The sequence below is a fragment of the Sus scrofa genome, chromosome 12 (assembly GCF_054392235.1).
Source record: "Sus scrofa isolate SSC_HxYL_T2T_F1_AM1 chromosome 12, Sscrofa_HxYL_maternal_Yorkshire_Landrace_v2.0, whole genome shotgun sequence".
NCBI classification, from domain to species: Eukaryota; Metazoa; Chordata; class Mammalia; order Artiodactyla; family Suidae; genus Sus; species Sus scrofa.
The window spans coordinates 39,380,902-39,396,993 of NC_139394.1; the positions used below are offsets into that span (position 1 = coordinate 39,380,902).

Sequence of the window (16,092 nt, forward strand, 5' to 3'; positions counted from 1 at the left end):
TTTTTTAAAAATTGATGTGTAGTTGATGTATAATATTATGTAAGTTACAAGTGTACCGTATAGTGATTCACAATTTTTGAAGGTTATACTCCATTTAAATAACTATAAAATATTGGCCATATTGCTGCTGTTGTGCACCATATCCTTGTAGCTTATTTTGTACATAATAGTTTGTACATCTTAATCCCTTCCATTATTACTGCCCCCTCCCCCTCCCCACTGGTGATCACTAATTTGTTCTCTGTATCTATGAGTCAGCTTCCTTTTTGTTTTATTCACTAGTTTGTTGTTCGTTTTTGTTTTGTTTGCTTTTTTAGGGCTGCACTTGTGGCATACGGAAGTCCCAGGCTAGGGGTTGAATTGGAGTTGCAGCTGGCGCCTACAGCACAGCCACAACAATGCAAGATCTGAGCCTCTTCTGCAACCTATACCACAGCTCCAGCAACACCAGATCCTTAGCCCACTGAGTGAGGCCAGGGATTGAAACTACATCCTCATGGATACTAGTTGGGTTCATTACTGCTGAGACACAATGGAAACTCCCGTATTTTTTAAATTCCACATATAAGTGAAATATATCCCACTTTACAATGTTCATTATCCAGTACTTTTATATCATAGAACATATATTTTTGGCTAAAATAATGTTTTTATCAATAGTGTTGAATCAGATATATTCTTGGTGTTTAATTTTTATTTATTTATTTATTTATTTATTTTTTTTTGTCTTTCGTCTTTTTTGTTGTTGTTGTTGTTGTTGTTGTTATTGTTGCTGTTTCTTGGGCCGCTCCCGCGGCATATGGAGGTTCCCAGGCTAGGGGTTGAATCGGAGCTGTAGCCACCGGCCTACGCCAGAGCCACAGCAACGCGGGATCCGAGCCGCGTCTGCAACCTACACCACAGCTCACGGCAACGCCGGATCGTTAACCCACTGAGCAAGGGCAGGGATCGAACCCGCAACCTCATGGTTCCTAGTCGGATTCATTAACCACTGCGCCACGACGGGAACTCCGGTGTTTAATTTTTAAAGAACAAAAATAGAAATATAGTTTCTGAAACTGAATAATCTACTTAGTCTTTGCACTGCTCGGGTGCATTTAAAGTATCCTAATTAGAGAACTTTATTTTAGAGCATTTAATTGTGAAAATTTTTCTAAAGTACTTAAGTAATTAGTGCATACTATTCCCTTTCACCTCTTGCAGTAGAGTCACCATGAAGTTTGTTAGGACTGACTTTTAGAGAAAATGTTTTTATGCAGCATTATTTCTGTGTATGTATAAGTAAATATGTAAAATACTCTAGATTGAAAAATAGTATAGTTCTGACTTGGACACCTCTCTATAAGGTTTATCCTCTTCATTCACAGTGGCCGATAGCTTTTATCCCAAGAATAAAGTAGCCCTTTTATCAATTACTTTAGAATATTTGGAAGACCAGTTTTTAATTTAGATGTTCTTAAAACATACTTGTATATTTTTTCATCTTGCAGCCTCAGGGATTTAGAGATGCTGTTGTTGCTCCTGCATGTTCATTACAAACAGAAGGTTCATTGAATTCCCGGAAACGGTCACGGGACTCAGAGGAAGAACAGGAATCCAAAGACTAGCCTCAAAGTATACACATGTATTGATGCTGTGAGAGATGCAATGTATACAAGTAGTAGGTAGACTCATTACTTTGAAATATAAATACACTATGGTGTGAATGAATTTGGTCTGTATTAAGTGAATGGTGAGTGAATGAAGCAGGTCTGTATTAGGTAAAAATAAAATCAATTCTCTGAGTTTTTTTCTAAAGCAGTATTCTACAGTTATATTTAACCCTGTTTTCATTTTTAGTAACATTCAGTAGAGATGATACAGGTATTGCATTTTGCAGATGAGGTAAGCTGATCTTATGTGGCCAACCTGAATACACCATTCAGATTGTTTTTTCCTCCTTCCTTTGCCAGTTGCCTAGACATTTCTGGGAAGAAAAGACTTTTTTCACATTCTTTTAAATGTAGCTTTGGTAATTCTTAGAAAATGACCTCATTCTATTATAAAGAAAAGTCAGCACCATGAGTCACCATATCATTATATTCGCTTTATGGATATGATACAAATTTTAGATGACCAGTCTGATTTTAGTGACCCCAATTCTCAAATCTAAGTTGTTTGTTTATTTATTTATTTATTTTTGTTATTTTATAATGTCAAAGGAAGGACTTTGGAATTGTTATCCCATCTATAGCATTGACTGAAACATCTATCTTCCAGAATATCAAATTGATAAGCCCACGGTCATTTATTTCTATATTTTTGAAGCGTGGTGTGATCCAGTTCTAGGTGTGTTGACATTTTCCTTTGAGTAATCTTAACATTGCTTGAATAAATTAAAAATCTGGATTCTTGAGTGGTTTCAGAAATCATCTAAAAATGTTTTGGTACCTGGTTCTTAAGTGCTTTTTAATTCATTTACAAACTTACTTCGGCTCCCAGTGGGAGAAAATCATTTAAGTAATTGAATATTATATACTGTGACAACTGTATTTTCCAGATTTTAGTGACAGTTGGTATTTCCTATCCCAAACTGAACACTAAATTCGTACAGTTTTAAAAATATAATAATTCTGTTTTTGATTGTATTTGGCTAACCATAGTTTGCTAGGACTCTTCTTTTTTCCCTTTTTTGGTTACCCCATGGCATATGGAATTCCCGGGCCAGGAATAAGATCCCAGATCCTGGGCCACGAATCAGATCCCAGGTCCTAGGCCAGAGATCAGTTGTGGCAACACTGGATCCTTAACATACTATGTCAGGCCAGGGATCCAACCTGTGTCCCAGCACTCCCAGGATGCTGTCAGTCCCATTGAGGTACAGCAGGAACTCCTCTTAGGACTTTTTAAGAGTTAAAATAGGCATTGCTACCATTTATACCAGGACAGTAGACGTAAATCAGGACTGTCTCAGGCAAATCAGGCATATGGTCATCCTAATTATATAAGACTAATTTCAAGTGACTACTTTAGTGTAGGATGACCAATTGTAAATACTTATTTTTGAGGGCTTTAAGGCATATGTTTTTATTATAATTATTGCAGTCATTGTGAAAAATTACCTATAATTAAAAAAAAAAATTTCCTTCCCCTCTTTTGGCTACACCCACAGCATATGGACGTTCCTGGGCCAGGGATTGAATCTGAACTGCGTCTGCTGCGCAACACCAGATCCTTAACCCTCTGCGCTGATCCAGGGATCTGTCCTGCAATGCCACAGAGACAAATTCAGATCATTGACTCACGCACCACAGTGGGAACTCCTACCCATCATTTTATATTCTATCCAAATCATAACATTAAGAGGGAGTTGTTAAGTGATAAACATCAGTGTTACCAGCCATAAGATACTGTAGGATCTCATTTTATAAAGCATTATATCACGTTAAAAGAACTATAGGACCCTAAATACAGACAAAGCCAAGTATATTTCTTTTTATTTCTTTTTGTTTGCAACTCTTTTTAAATAAAAAGTTCAACATTGTTGCTTTCACTGAAAGGTATTTTTAAAATTATAAACATAATGTACACTTAAACCAATCTACTTGGGTTGCAATAACAAAATACCATAGACTTACGCAACAGAATTTTCTCATGGAATTATAAGTTAGAAGTCTGAAATCAGTGTCCCAGCATGGACTAGTTCAGGTGAGGGCTATCTTCCCTGCTTATGGACAGCCACCTTCTCGCTGTGTGCTCACAAGGACTTGCTAGGTAAATATACATAGAGATCTGTCTTCCATGTCTTGTAAGGCCACCAGTTCTATGAGAAGTCCACCATTATAACGTCATTTAACATTTAATTACCTTCTAAAAGCCCTGTCTCCAAATATAGTCATATTGGAGGTAGGGCTTCAAAATATAAATATTGAGAGGACACAGTTCAGTCCATAGCATACTGTCCTTGGTTGCCCAAAATTCATGTCCTTCTCACATGCAAAGTACATTCATTCCATCCCAACAGCCCCCAAAGTCTTAACTCATTCCAGCATCACTCTAAAATACAAAGTCTCGTTTAAATATCCTCTAAATCAGATACAGGTGAGATTCCAGGTACAGCTCTTTCCAAGGCAATTTTTTTCTCCACCTGTGAAACCAGACAAGTTAAAAGTTTCCAAAGTACATTGGTGGGATAATGGTAGGATAGACATTCTCATTCTAAAAGGGAGAAATCGGAAGAAAGCAATGATGAGTCCCAAGCCAGTACAAAATTTAGCAAAGCAAATTCCACTTGATCTGAAGGTTTGACATGAATCCTTTTTGGTTTGATACTCTGCCTTCCAGGTCCACTGGGATGGCAGCATCACCTCACAGCTCTCAAGGTTCTGTCTGCCCTTGAGGCTCTGCTGGGAAGTCTCACACCCAAGATTCTGGCAGAGGCAACTCTGATTGAAAATGAAGCAGGATCCCTGATGGCGTCTGATAAGCTTTCAGGGTCATTTTTCCCTCTTGAAGAATAGCCTGTGTCTGCAGCAAAAGAGCCGTATCCAGGCCTGTCGTATCCAAGAAGTCTATCAGCCTTCCTTCATTTTGTCCTGTCTCTGTCCCCTTCATTCAAATTGGCACCATTTCTGCTCTTATATAATCCCATAAGCATTTTTGAAGAGTCATGATCTAGCCACACCCTTGATGTCCTCTTCAGAACATGATGTCTTAATTTTTTGCAATTTGGTAAGCTGAGAATTTTCCAAAGCTTTAAATTCTGATTCCTTTTTGCTTAATTTCTTCAATTAATATCTCTCATTTTACATTTTCTCATAAGCAGTCAGGAGGAACCAAGCCACTCTTTCAGTGCTTTGCTTAGAAACCTCAGTTAAATAGCCAGTTTTCATTACCTGGAAGTTCTGTCCTCCATAAAACAAGTTCAGCCAGATTCTTTGCTACTTTATTTTTTTTTATTTTTTATTTTTTTAAAAGATACCTAATTTATTTATTTATTTTTTTTGTCTTTTTGCCATTTCTTGGGCCGCTCCTGCAGCATATGGAGTTTCCCAGGCTAGGGGTCTAATTGGAGCTGTAGCCGCCAGCCTATGCCAGAGCCACAGCAACGCGGGATCCGAGCCGCGTCTGCAACCTACACCACAGCTCACGGCAATGCCAGATTGTTAACCCACTGAGCAAGGGCAGGGATCGAACCCGTAACCTCATGGTTCCTAGTCGGATTCATTAACCACTGCACCACGATGGGAACTCCTCTTTGCTACTTTATAATAAGGATTACCTTTTCTCCAGTTTCCAGTAACAAGTTCTTCATTTCCATTTGAGATCTCACCAGAATCACCTTTAATATCAGTATTTTGGAATTCCCGTCATGGCTCAGTGGTTAGTTGACGAATCCGACTAGGAACCATGAGGTTGCGGGTTCGATCCCTGGCCTTGCTCAGTGGGTTAAGGATCTGGCGTTGCCATGAGTGTCGCAGACCGTGGCTCGGATCCCACATTGCTGTGGCTCTGGTGTAGGCTGGCGGCTACAGCTCTGATTAGATCCCCAGCCTGGGAACCTCTATATGCTGCAGGAACAGCCCTAGAGAAGGCAAAAAGACACACACACACACACACACACATCTGTATTTCTAGCACAACCTCCAGATTCTTCCAGCCTCTACCCATTGCCCAGTTCCAAACTTCTTCCACATTTTTAGGTACTCCCTAAAGCAACACCTCATTTCTCAATACTAAAATCTGTAGTAGGTCATGCTGCCATAACAAAATACCATAGATTGAGTAGCTTAAAATAAGTTTATTTTTCTCACAATTCTAGAGGCTAGAAGTCCAAGATCATGGTGCTAGCATGGGTTTTTTTGTTTTGTTTTGTTTTTGCTGTGTGAGAGATCTCTTCCACAGCCTCTTCTCATGATGGTGAGAGATTTGAGAGCATGAGTGAACAAGCTTTCAGGTGTCTGTTCTTATAAGGGTGCTAATCCTATTATGAGGACTCTGCTCTTATGACCTGATTTAACCTTAATTACTTCCTGAAAGCACTGTCTCCAAATTTAGTCACATTGGAAATTAGAGCTTCAACATAAGAATTTTGGGAAGACATAATTCAGTCTGTAGCACTATAGGAGACAAAATGTGTACACATTAATTAAGAATTATATCATATTTTAACCTGCTTCTTAAAAATCCTAATATGTGCTCATGTTCCACATTGTTAAATTTTTCTGGAGTTCCCGTCGTGGCGCAGTGGTTAATGAATCCGACTAGGAACCATGAGGTTGCGGGTTCGGTCCCTGCCCTTGCTCAGTGGGTTAAGGCTCCGGCGTTGCCGTGAGCTGTGGTGTAGGTTGCAGACGCGGCTCGGATCCCGCGTTGCTGTGGCTCTGGCGTAGGCCGGTGGCTACAGCTCCGATTCAACCCCTAGCCTGGGAACCTCCATATGCCGCGGGAGCGGCCCAAGAAATAGCAACAATAACAACAACAACAACAAAAAAAAAGACAAAAAGACAAAAAAAAAAAGACAAAAAAAATTTTTTTTTCTATGAGAGTTATTAGTGGTAGTGCATACTTCTAAAATTTCTTTTTAGAGTTTTAGTTATTTTTATTTATTTTTTGGGAGGCATGTGAAAATTCCTAGGCCAGGGATCAAACCTATGCCACAGCAGTGACCTGAGCCACAGCAGTGACAACGTTGGAACCTTAATCTGCTGAACCACAGAGGAATTCCTAATTACTACTGTATTTTTGTTATAAACAACACTTCTAGGGAGTTCCCGTCGTGGTGCAGTGGTTAACGAATCTGACCAGGAACCATGAGGTTGCAGGTTCGGTCCCTGCCCTTGCTCAGTGGGTTATCGATCTGTCGTTGCCGTGAGCTGTGGTGTAGGCTGCAGACGCGGCTTGGATCCTGCGTTGCTGTGGCTCTGGCGTAGGCTGGTGGCTACAGCTCCGATTAGACCCCTAGCCTGGGAACCTCCATATGCTGCGGGAGCGGCCCAAAGAAATAGCAAGACACACACACACACACAAAAAAAAAAAACTTCTAATAAGCATGTTTCTTTTTATTATTTGTTTATGTATTTATTTTTTATGGCTGCACCCATGGCATATGAAATTTCCTGGACCAAGAATTGAATCTGAGCCATAGCTGTGACCTATACAGAAACTGTGGTAACTTGGGATCCTTTTCAATCCACTGCACTGGGCTGGGATTGAACTTGCATCTCTACAATGACCTGAGCCTCTGCAGTTGGATTCTTTTTTTTTTTTTTTTTCTTTTGCCTTTTCAGGGCCAAACTCTCAGCACATGGAGGTTCCCAGGCTAGGGGTCGAATCGGAGCTGTAGCTGCCGGCCTACAACACAGCCACAGCAACACCAGATCCAAGCCAAGTCTGCGACCTACATCAGCTCACAGCAATACCAGATCCTTAACCCACTGAGTGAGGCCAGGGATCGAACCTGCCTTCCCCGGTAATACTAGTCAGATTTGTTTCCACTGAGCCACGACAGGAACTCCTGCATTCGGATTTTTTTTTTTTTTCTTTTTGCCTTTTCTAGGACCACTCCTGCGGCATATGGGAAAGGCTAGGGGTCTAATCAGAGCTGTAGCCACCAGCCTACACCAGAGCCACGTCTGCGACCTACACCACAGCTCATGGCAATGCCGGATCCTTAACCCACTGAGCAAGGCCAGGGATCGAACGCGAAACCTCAAGATTCCTAGTCGGATTCATTAACCACTGCGCCACGACGGGAACTAATACATTCGGATTCTTAACCCACTGTGCCACAGCAGGAACTCTTAGTTCCTTTTTAAAGAAATTGAAATTATGATTTGAATTAATTTCCTATTTCTGTGGTAATAAATTACTACAGATTTAGTAGCTTAACAAAACCCAAGTCTGAAATCAGTTTCAAAGGGCTAAAATCAAGGTGTCAGCAGGCCTGCATTCCTTCTAGGGGATCTATGAGAAATCTGTTTCCTTGCTTTTGCTGGCTTCTAGAGGCTCCCTGTATTCCTTGGCTCATAGCCCATCTTCAAAGGCAGCAGTGTAGCATCTTCTAGTCTCTTCCTTTTCTTTCTGTGTTTCCATCGCTTTTTTCTCACTCTGTCTCCTCCTGTCTCCCTTTTATAAGGATGCTTGTGATGACTTTTAGGGCCCAGACGGATAATCCAAGAAAATCTCCCCATCTCCACATATTTAATTTAATCACATCTACAGAAGTCCCTTTGGCATGTTAGCATTCAAAGATTAGATTATAAACATTTCGAGGAAGCCTTTATTCACCCCCGCCAATCATGTAGCAATATGATTCAAGAAATAATAATCCTTGGGTAATTCAGGTACATATTAAAGTTTGAAAAGCACTGAGGAGTTCCCGTCGTGGCTCAGTGGTTAACAAATCCGACTAGGAACCATGAGGTTTCAGGTTCGATCCCTGGCCTTGCTCAGTGGGTTAAGGATCTGGCATTGCCATGAGCTGTGGTGTAGGTTGCAGACGCGGCTCGGATCCCACATTGCTGTGGCTCTGGAGTAGGCGGGTGGCTACAGCTCCAATTGACCCCTAGCCTGGGAACCTTCATATGCCACGGGAGCGACCCTAGAAATGGCAAAAAACAAAACAAAACCAAAAAACCGCAGCACTGGGACAGATTTGTTGCCATTTAAAAATTTTCATTGATGGTCATTCCCACTTATGAAACTGAAAGAAAAGAAAGGATAGTTCCTTAGCCTGTTGAAAGCTTTATTTTTTTTAATTTAATTTTTTTGTCTTTTTAGGGCCATGCCTGCAGCATATGGAGGTTACCAGTTTAGGGGTCGAATCAGAGCTGCAGCTGGAGTCTACACCACAGCCACAGCAATGCTGGATCCGAGCCACATCTGAGACCTACCCTGCAGTTCTTGGCAATGCTGTATCCTCAACTCACTGAGCAGGGCCAGGGATGGAAACCGAGTCCTTATGGATACTAGTAGGGTTTGTTAGCGCTGAGCCACAATGGGAACTCCTTGAAAGCTTTATTTTTTAAGGAATGTTATTCTTAGGCGTACTTCATAAATAGTGCAAGTTTGGTACCAGACCACTGCAACAAAGCAAATATCAAAATAAAGTGAGTCACATAAATTTTTTTGGTTTGCCAGTACATAGAGAAGTTTTATTTATACCATACTATAGTTTATTAAGTGTGGAATAGCATTATGTCTAAGAAAGCAATGTGCATACCAGGAGTTCCTGTTGCGGCTCAGTGGTAATGAACCCGACTAGAATCCATGAGGATTCGGGTTTGATTCCTGGCCTTACTCAGTGGGTTAAGGATCCAGCATTGCCATGAGCTGTCATGTAGGTTGCAGAGGTGGCTTGTATCTGGTGTTGCTGTGGCTGTGGTATAGCCTGCCAGGTGTAGCTCCAGTTCAACCCCTAGCCTGGGAACGTCCATATGCTTTAAGTATGGCCCTTAGGAAAAAAAAAAAAAAAAACAGGGTACATACCTTAGTTAAAAATACTTTATTGTTAAAAACTGGAAGCTTTCAATAGGTCATAATATTTTTGCAATAGTAACAACAAGGATCAGCAATCACAGATCAATATAACAAATATAACAATAATGAAGTTTGAAATATTCTGAGAATTTCCAAAATGTCACATAGAAACAGTGTGAGCATATGCTGTTGGGAAAAGGCACAATAAAATTGCTCAATGAAGAGTTGTCAAGAACCTAAAGTTTAGTTAAAAAAAAAAAACAATATCTGCAAAGCAAAATAAAATGTTTGTGATTTTTCCAACATGCACTTTTAAAAAACATTATTTATTGGTTTTACAAACATTTTATCCCTTATTGAAGTGTTTTCCCCAGAGTATTATGACTCTTAGCTTCAATTTGGGGGATATAAAACTTAAAACATACTTATATTTATATAGTACCTTATGATTCTGAAACACTTTTACATCATTTAATTGGATCTAACAGCTCTGTAAAATACATGTGATAGGCTGGGCTGTGTGCTTTTCTCCTTTCATCCAGCAATCCATCTATTCATCCATCCACCATCCATCCAATGCCTAATATGTATACACTTAACAACTACTTGTTGCATGAATAAATATTTCAAATAAGATTTAGAATAAATTTTTTCAAATGGTCAGATAAAAATACTGTTCTGGGAGTTCCTGTCGTGCCACAGCGAAAACAAATCTGACTAGGAACCATGAGGTGGTGGGTTGGATCCTTGGCTTTGCTCAGTGGGTTAAGAATCTGGCATTGCTGTGAGCTGTGGTGTAGGTCGAAGACGCAGCTCGGATCCTGCACTGCTGTGGCTGTGGCGTAGGCCAGCAGCTACAGCTCCAATTGGACCACTAGCATGGGAACCTCCATATGCCATGGGTGTGGCCCTGAAAAGACCAAAAAAAAAAAAAAAAAAAAAAAGGCAAACCCACAAAAAACTGTTCAATCATGCATAGGATGGTAGGATGGTGTTTCTGAACTTTCTTTCTTTTTTTTTTTGGACTTGCCCCCAGCCTGTGGAATTTCCCAGGCCAGAGACTGAACCTGCACTAGAGTACTGACCTGAGCCACTGTAGTGACAGTGCCGGATCCTTACCCCACTGTGCCACAAGAGAATTCCAATAGTGGTCTTTTATTTTGTTACTTTTAAAAATTGGGATAAAATGCATAGTACTTAAAATTTGTCATTTTAATCATTTAAAAGTACAATTCAGTGGCATTTTTGTGTTGTATGACCATCACCACTATTTTTAAAACTTTTCGTCGCCCCAGGAATTCCCGTTGTGGCACAGTGGAAACAAATCCAACTACGAACCATGAGGTTTCGGACTTGATCCCTGGTCTTGCTCAGTGTGTTAAGGATCTGGTATTGCCGTGGGCTGTGGTGTAGGTCGAAGACAAGGCTTGGATCCAGCGTTGCTGTGGCTCTGTTGTAGGCTGGCAGCTGTAGCTCTGATTGGATCCCTAGCCTGGGAACCTTCTTATGCCATGGGTGCTGCCCTAAAAAGCAAACCAAAAAAAAAAAAAAAAAAAAATCCAAAACTTTTCATCACCCCAAACAGAAACTCTATACCCATTAAGCAATAATTCTTCATTGTTTCTTCCCCTCCTCCACCTGGCTTCTGGTAATCTCTAATCTAACTATCTGTTTCTGTGAATTTGCTTATTATATATATTTCATAAAAGTGGAATCACACAATGTTTTCCCTTTTGTATTTGGCTCTTTTAGCTTAGCATACATAATGTTTTCAAGGTTCATCTATGTTGTAGCATGTATAAGAACTTCAGTCCTTTATTAAAGTTTTTTTTTTTTTTTAATTGTGTACTTGGAGTTCCCACTGTGGTGCAGAGGGATTGGCGGCATCTTGGGAGTGCTGGGACACAGGTTTGATTCCCAGCCCGGCACAGTGGGTTAAGGATCTGGCGTTGCTGCAGCTGCAGCTTAGGTGACAACTGCAGCTCAGATCTGATCCTTGCCCTGGGAACTCCGTATGCCTTGGGGCAACTAAAAATGAAAAAAAATTTTTTTAATTTATTTATTTACTTTTAAATTAAAGGATAGTTGATTTACAATGTTGTGCCAACTTCTGCTGCACAGCAAAATGACCTAATCATACACACATTCCCTTTCTTATTATCTTCCATCATGATCTGTCCTAGGAGACTGGATGTAGTTCCCTGTGCTATACAGTAGGACCTCATTGCTTATCCATTCTAAATATAATAGATTCATTTACTAACCCCAAACTCTCAGTCTATCCTGCTCCCTTCCCACTTCCATTTGGCAACCACAAGTCTGTTCTCTATATCTGTGAGTCTGTTTCTGTTTTGTAGCTAGGTTATTTGTGCCATATTTTAGATTCCTCATATAAGCGATATGGTATTTTTCTTTTTCTTTCTGACTTCACTTAGTATGATAATCTCTAGTTCCATCTATGTTGCTGCTGGTGGCATTATTTCATTCATTTTTACGGCTGAGTATATTCTGTTTATATAGGTACCACATCTTTTTTTTTTCTTTTCTTTTTAAAATTATAGTTGAGTTGACTTACAGTGTTGTGTCAATTTCTGCTGTATAGCATAGTGACCCAGTCATACATATTTATACATTCTTTTTCTCATATTCTATCATGTTCTGTCCCAAGAGATTGGATATAATTACCTGTGCTATACAGTAGGACCTCATTGTTCATCCATTCTCAATGCAATAGTTTGCATCTACTAATCCCAAACTCCCAGTCAATTCCATTCCTCCCCACTACCCCTTGGCAATCACAAGTCTGTTCTCTATATTTGTGAGTCTGTTTCTGCTTTGTAGCTAGACTATTTGTGCCATATTTTAGATACCACACATAAATGATAGCATGTGGTATTTGTCTTTCTCTTTCTGACTTCACTTAGTATGATAATCACTAGTTGAATCTATGTTGCTGCAAATGACATTATTTCATTCCTTTTCATGGCTAAGTAGTGTTCCATTGTATGTATGTATCACATCTTCTTAATCCATTTCATCTGTTGATGGACATTTAGGTTGTTTCCATGTCTTGGCTATTGTGAATATTGTGAGGTGGTATCTCACTGTGGTTTTGATTTGCAATTCTCTAATAATTAGTGATGTTGAACATTTTTTCATGTGTCTGTTGGCCACTGTATGTCTTCTTTGGAGAAATGGCTTCTTAGGTTATTGTTAGTGCTGCAATGAATATAGGGGTGCATGTATTTTTTTTAGCGCCCCACCTTTGGCATATGGAGGTTCCCAGGCTCAGGGTTGCATCGGAGCTGCAGTCGCTGGCCTAAGCCACAGCCACAGCAACGCCAGATCCGAGCCACATCTATGACCTACACCAAAGCTCATGGCAATGCTGAATCCTTAACCCACTGAGTGAGGCCAGGGATCGAACCTTCGTGCTCATGGATACTAGTTAGATTCATTTCCACTGAGCCATGGTGGGAACTCGTGCATGTATCTTTTTGAATTATAGTTTTGTCCAGATATATATCCAGGAGAGGGATGGTAGTTCTATATTTAGTTTTCTGAGGTACCTCTATACTGTTTTCCATAGTGGTTGTACCGATTTAAATTCACACCAACAGTATAGGAGGGTTTCCTTTTCCTCACACTCTCTCCAGCATTTGTTATTTGCAGATTTATTAATGCTGGCCAGTCTGACTGGTGTGAGATGGTACCTCACCATAGTTTTGATTTGCAATTCTCTAATAATTGGTAATGTTGAACATTTTTTCATGTGTCTGTTGGCCATCTGTATGTCTTCTTTGGAGAAATGGCTGCTTAGGTCTTCTGCCCATTTTTTCAATTGGGTTTTTTTTGTTGTTGTTGTTGAGTTGTATGAGTTGTTTGTATATTTTGGAGATTGAGCTCTTGTCGGTTACATTGTTTGCAATTATTTTTTCCCATGCCACAGTTTGTCTTTTTTTTTTTTTTTTTATGGTTTCCTTTGCTGTGCAAAAGCCTGTTAAGTTTGATTAGGCCCCATTTGTTTATTTTTGTTTTTATTTCTGTTGCCTTGGGAGACTGACCTAATATAACATGTGTACAATTGTGTGTGTGTGTGTGTGTGTGTGTGTGTGTGTGTGTGTGTGTGTGTGTGTTTAGGGCCGCACCTATGGCATGTGGAAGTTCCAGACTAGGGGTCGAATTGGAGCTGCAGCTGCTGACCTATGCCACAGCCATAGCAACACAGGATCTGAGCCTTGTCTTTGTCCCACTCCACAGCTCACGGCAGCACCAGATCCTTAAGCCGCTGAGCAAGGCCAGGGATTGAACCCACATCCTCATGGGTACTAGTTAGTTTATTACCGCTGAGCCACAGCAGGAACTCCACATTTGTACAATTTGTATCAGAGAATGCTTTGCCTGTGTTTTCTTCTAGGAGTTTTATGGTGTTGTGTCTTATATTTAATTTTTTAAGCCCTTTTTTTTTTTTTTTTTTTTTTGTCTTTTTGCCTTTTCTAGGGCCGCTCCCACGGCATATGGAGGTTCCCAGGCTAGGGGTCTATCGTAGCAGTAGCTGCTGGCCCACACCAGAGCCACAGCAACTTGGGATCCAAGCCGCGTCTACAATCTACACCACAGCTCACGGCAATGCCGGATCCTTAACCCACTAAGCAAGGCCAGGGATCGAACCTGCAACCTCATGGTTCCTAGTTGGATTCGCCAACCACTGAGCCACAACAGGAACTCCTTTTAAGCCATTTTGAGTTTATTTTTGTGCATGGTGTGAGGGTGCATTCTAGTTTCATTGATTCACCCGCAGCTGTCCAATTTTGCCAGCACCACTTACTGAAGAGACTGTTATTCTTCCTTTCTCTTCTTTCTTTCTGCCACACCTGCAGCATATGCAGCTCCACAGCCACAGCAATGCCAGATTCAAACCACATCTGTGACCTGCACTGCAGCAGCTTGCAGCAATGCCGGATTCTTAACCCACTGAGGGAGTCCAAGAATTGAACCCACATCCTTATGGACACTCCCAGGTTGTTAACCTGCTAAGCCACAGTGGGAACTCTAAGACTGTCTTTTTTCCATTTGGTATTCTTGCCTCCTTTGTTGAAGATTGACTGTAGGTGTCTGGGTTTATTTTTGGTCTCTCTATTCTGTTCCATTGATCAGTATGTCTGTTTTTGTGCCAATCGCATACTATTTTGATTATTATAGCTTTGTAATATTGTCTTAAGTCTGGGAGAGTTTTGTCTCCTACTTTGTTTTTTTTCCATTAGGATTGCTTTGGCAATTCTGGGTCTTCTATGGTTCCATGTAAAATTTTTGATTATTTGTTATAGTTCTGTGAAAAGTGTCATAGATAATTTGATGGGGATCACATTAAATCTGCAGATTGCTTTGGTTATTATGGCCATTTTTAACAATATTAATTCTTCCAATCTAAGAGCAAGGGATATCTTTCCATTTCTTTGAATCATCTTTAATTTCCTATATTAATGTTTTATAAGAACTTCAGTCTTTTTATGGCTGAGTAATATCCCATAGTATGAATATACCACATTTTGCTTAGTCATTCATCTGTTGATGGACTTTTGGGGGGGGGCTTTTTGTCTTTTTAGGGCTGCACCTTCGGCATATGGAGGTTCCCAGGCTAGGGGTCTAACCAGAGCTATAGCCGCTGGCCTACGCCACAGCCACAGCAAGGTGGGATCCAAGCCTCATCTTCACTCTACACCATAGCTAACGGCAATGGCAGATCCTTAACCCACTGAGCAAGGCCAGTGATCAAACCCAAGTCCACATGGATGCTAGTCGGGTTCGTTAACTGTTGAGCCACGACAGGAACTTCCTGGGTTTTTTTTTTTTTTTTTTTTTGTGTAAGATTTTAATGTTTTCTATTATAGTTGATTTGGGTTATTTCTAATAATGTTTTTTTGTTTGTTAGTTTTGTTTGCTTTTTTTTATGGCCAAACCTGTGGCATATGGAAGTTCCTGGGCTAGGGGTCTAATTGGAGCTGCAGCTGCTAGCCTACAGCACAGCTCACAGCAATGCCAGATCCTTAACCCTCTGATTGAGGCCCAGGGATTGAACCCACATACTCATGGATACTAGTCAGGTTTGTTACCACTGAGCCACAACAGGAACTCCTCTCATAGTGTTTTAATGGTTTCTGAATGTATATGAGTAACATTGTCTGTTTCTTGAATCACTTATTGACTCTGTTGTTTGGGACAGTTGATTTGTGTTTGGAATATTTTCAGGCTATTCCTAGTAGCTTAAATTTTAAGCCTAATAGACTAATTGTCATTTCTTATATCAGCCATTTAAATTTTCTCCCTAATTACTGTATTTTATTTTTCTTGTTAATGATGTGCTTACTTAAAATGCTTACACCTCATTACCAGTGATAAAATTACGGTAGACTGTGGTAGAGAGAACATAGGGCTGTGTTCTCTATACATCCTAATTCCACCTGAGACAATAATAAGCCATGTCAGGTTTAGCACCTTTATATTCTCATGCCTTTCCTTTTTTTTATAAAACAAGATAGGACTAAATGATTGCTAAAATAATTGATCTAAATTTTGTGGTTTCTGTTTTTGTAGAGGCATTTATTAAAAATTCACTTTAAATGAGCACTACTG

General features: G+C 40.2%; 1 protein-coding gene across 5 annotated transcripts in view; it reads left to right on the forward strand.

Annotated features, from left to right (window-relative positions):
* The window catches only part of RAD51C (RAD51 paralog C), a 43,059-nt gene extending 39,521 nt beyond the window's left edge, over nucleotides 1-3,538 (forward strand). For 4 of the 5 annotated variants that reach the window (XR_014821261.1, XM_084985017.1, XM_021067281.2 and 1 more), the window contains one exon: nucleotides 1,491-3,538. Coding sequence is in view for 3 of the 5 variants with exons in the window: in XM_084985017.1 (XP_084841143.1) it covers nucleotides 1,491-1,607 (117 nt within the window). In the remaining 2 variants the exon portion in view is untranslated. The remainder of the gene's footprint in view (nucleotides 1-1,490) is intronic. The other variant, XR_014821262.1, reaches the window with a different exon arrangement.
* Nucleotides 3,539-16,092: the final 12,554 nt, after the last annotated feature.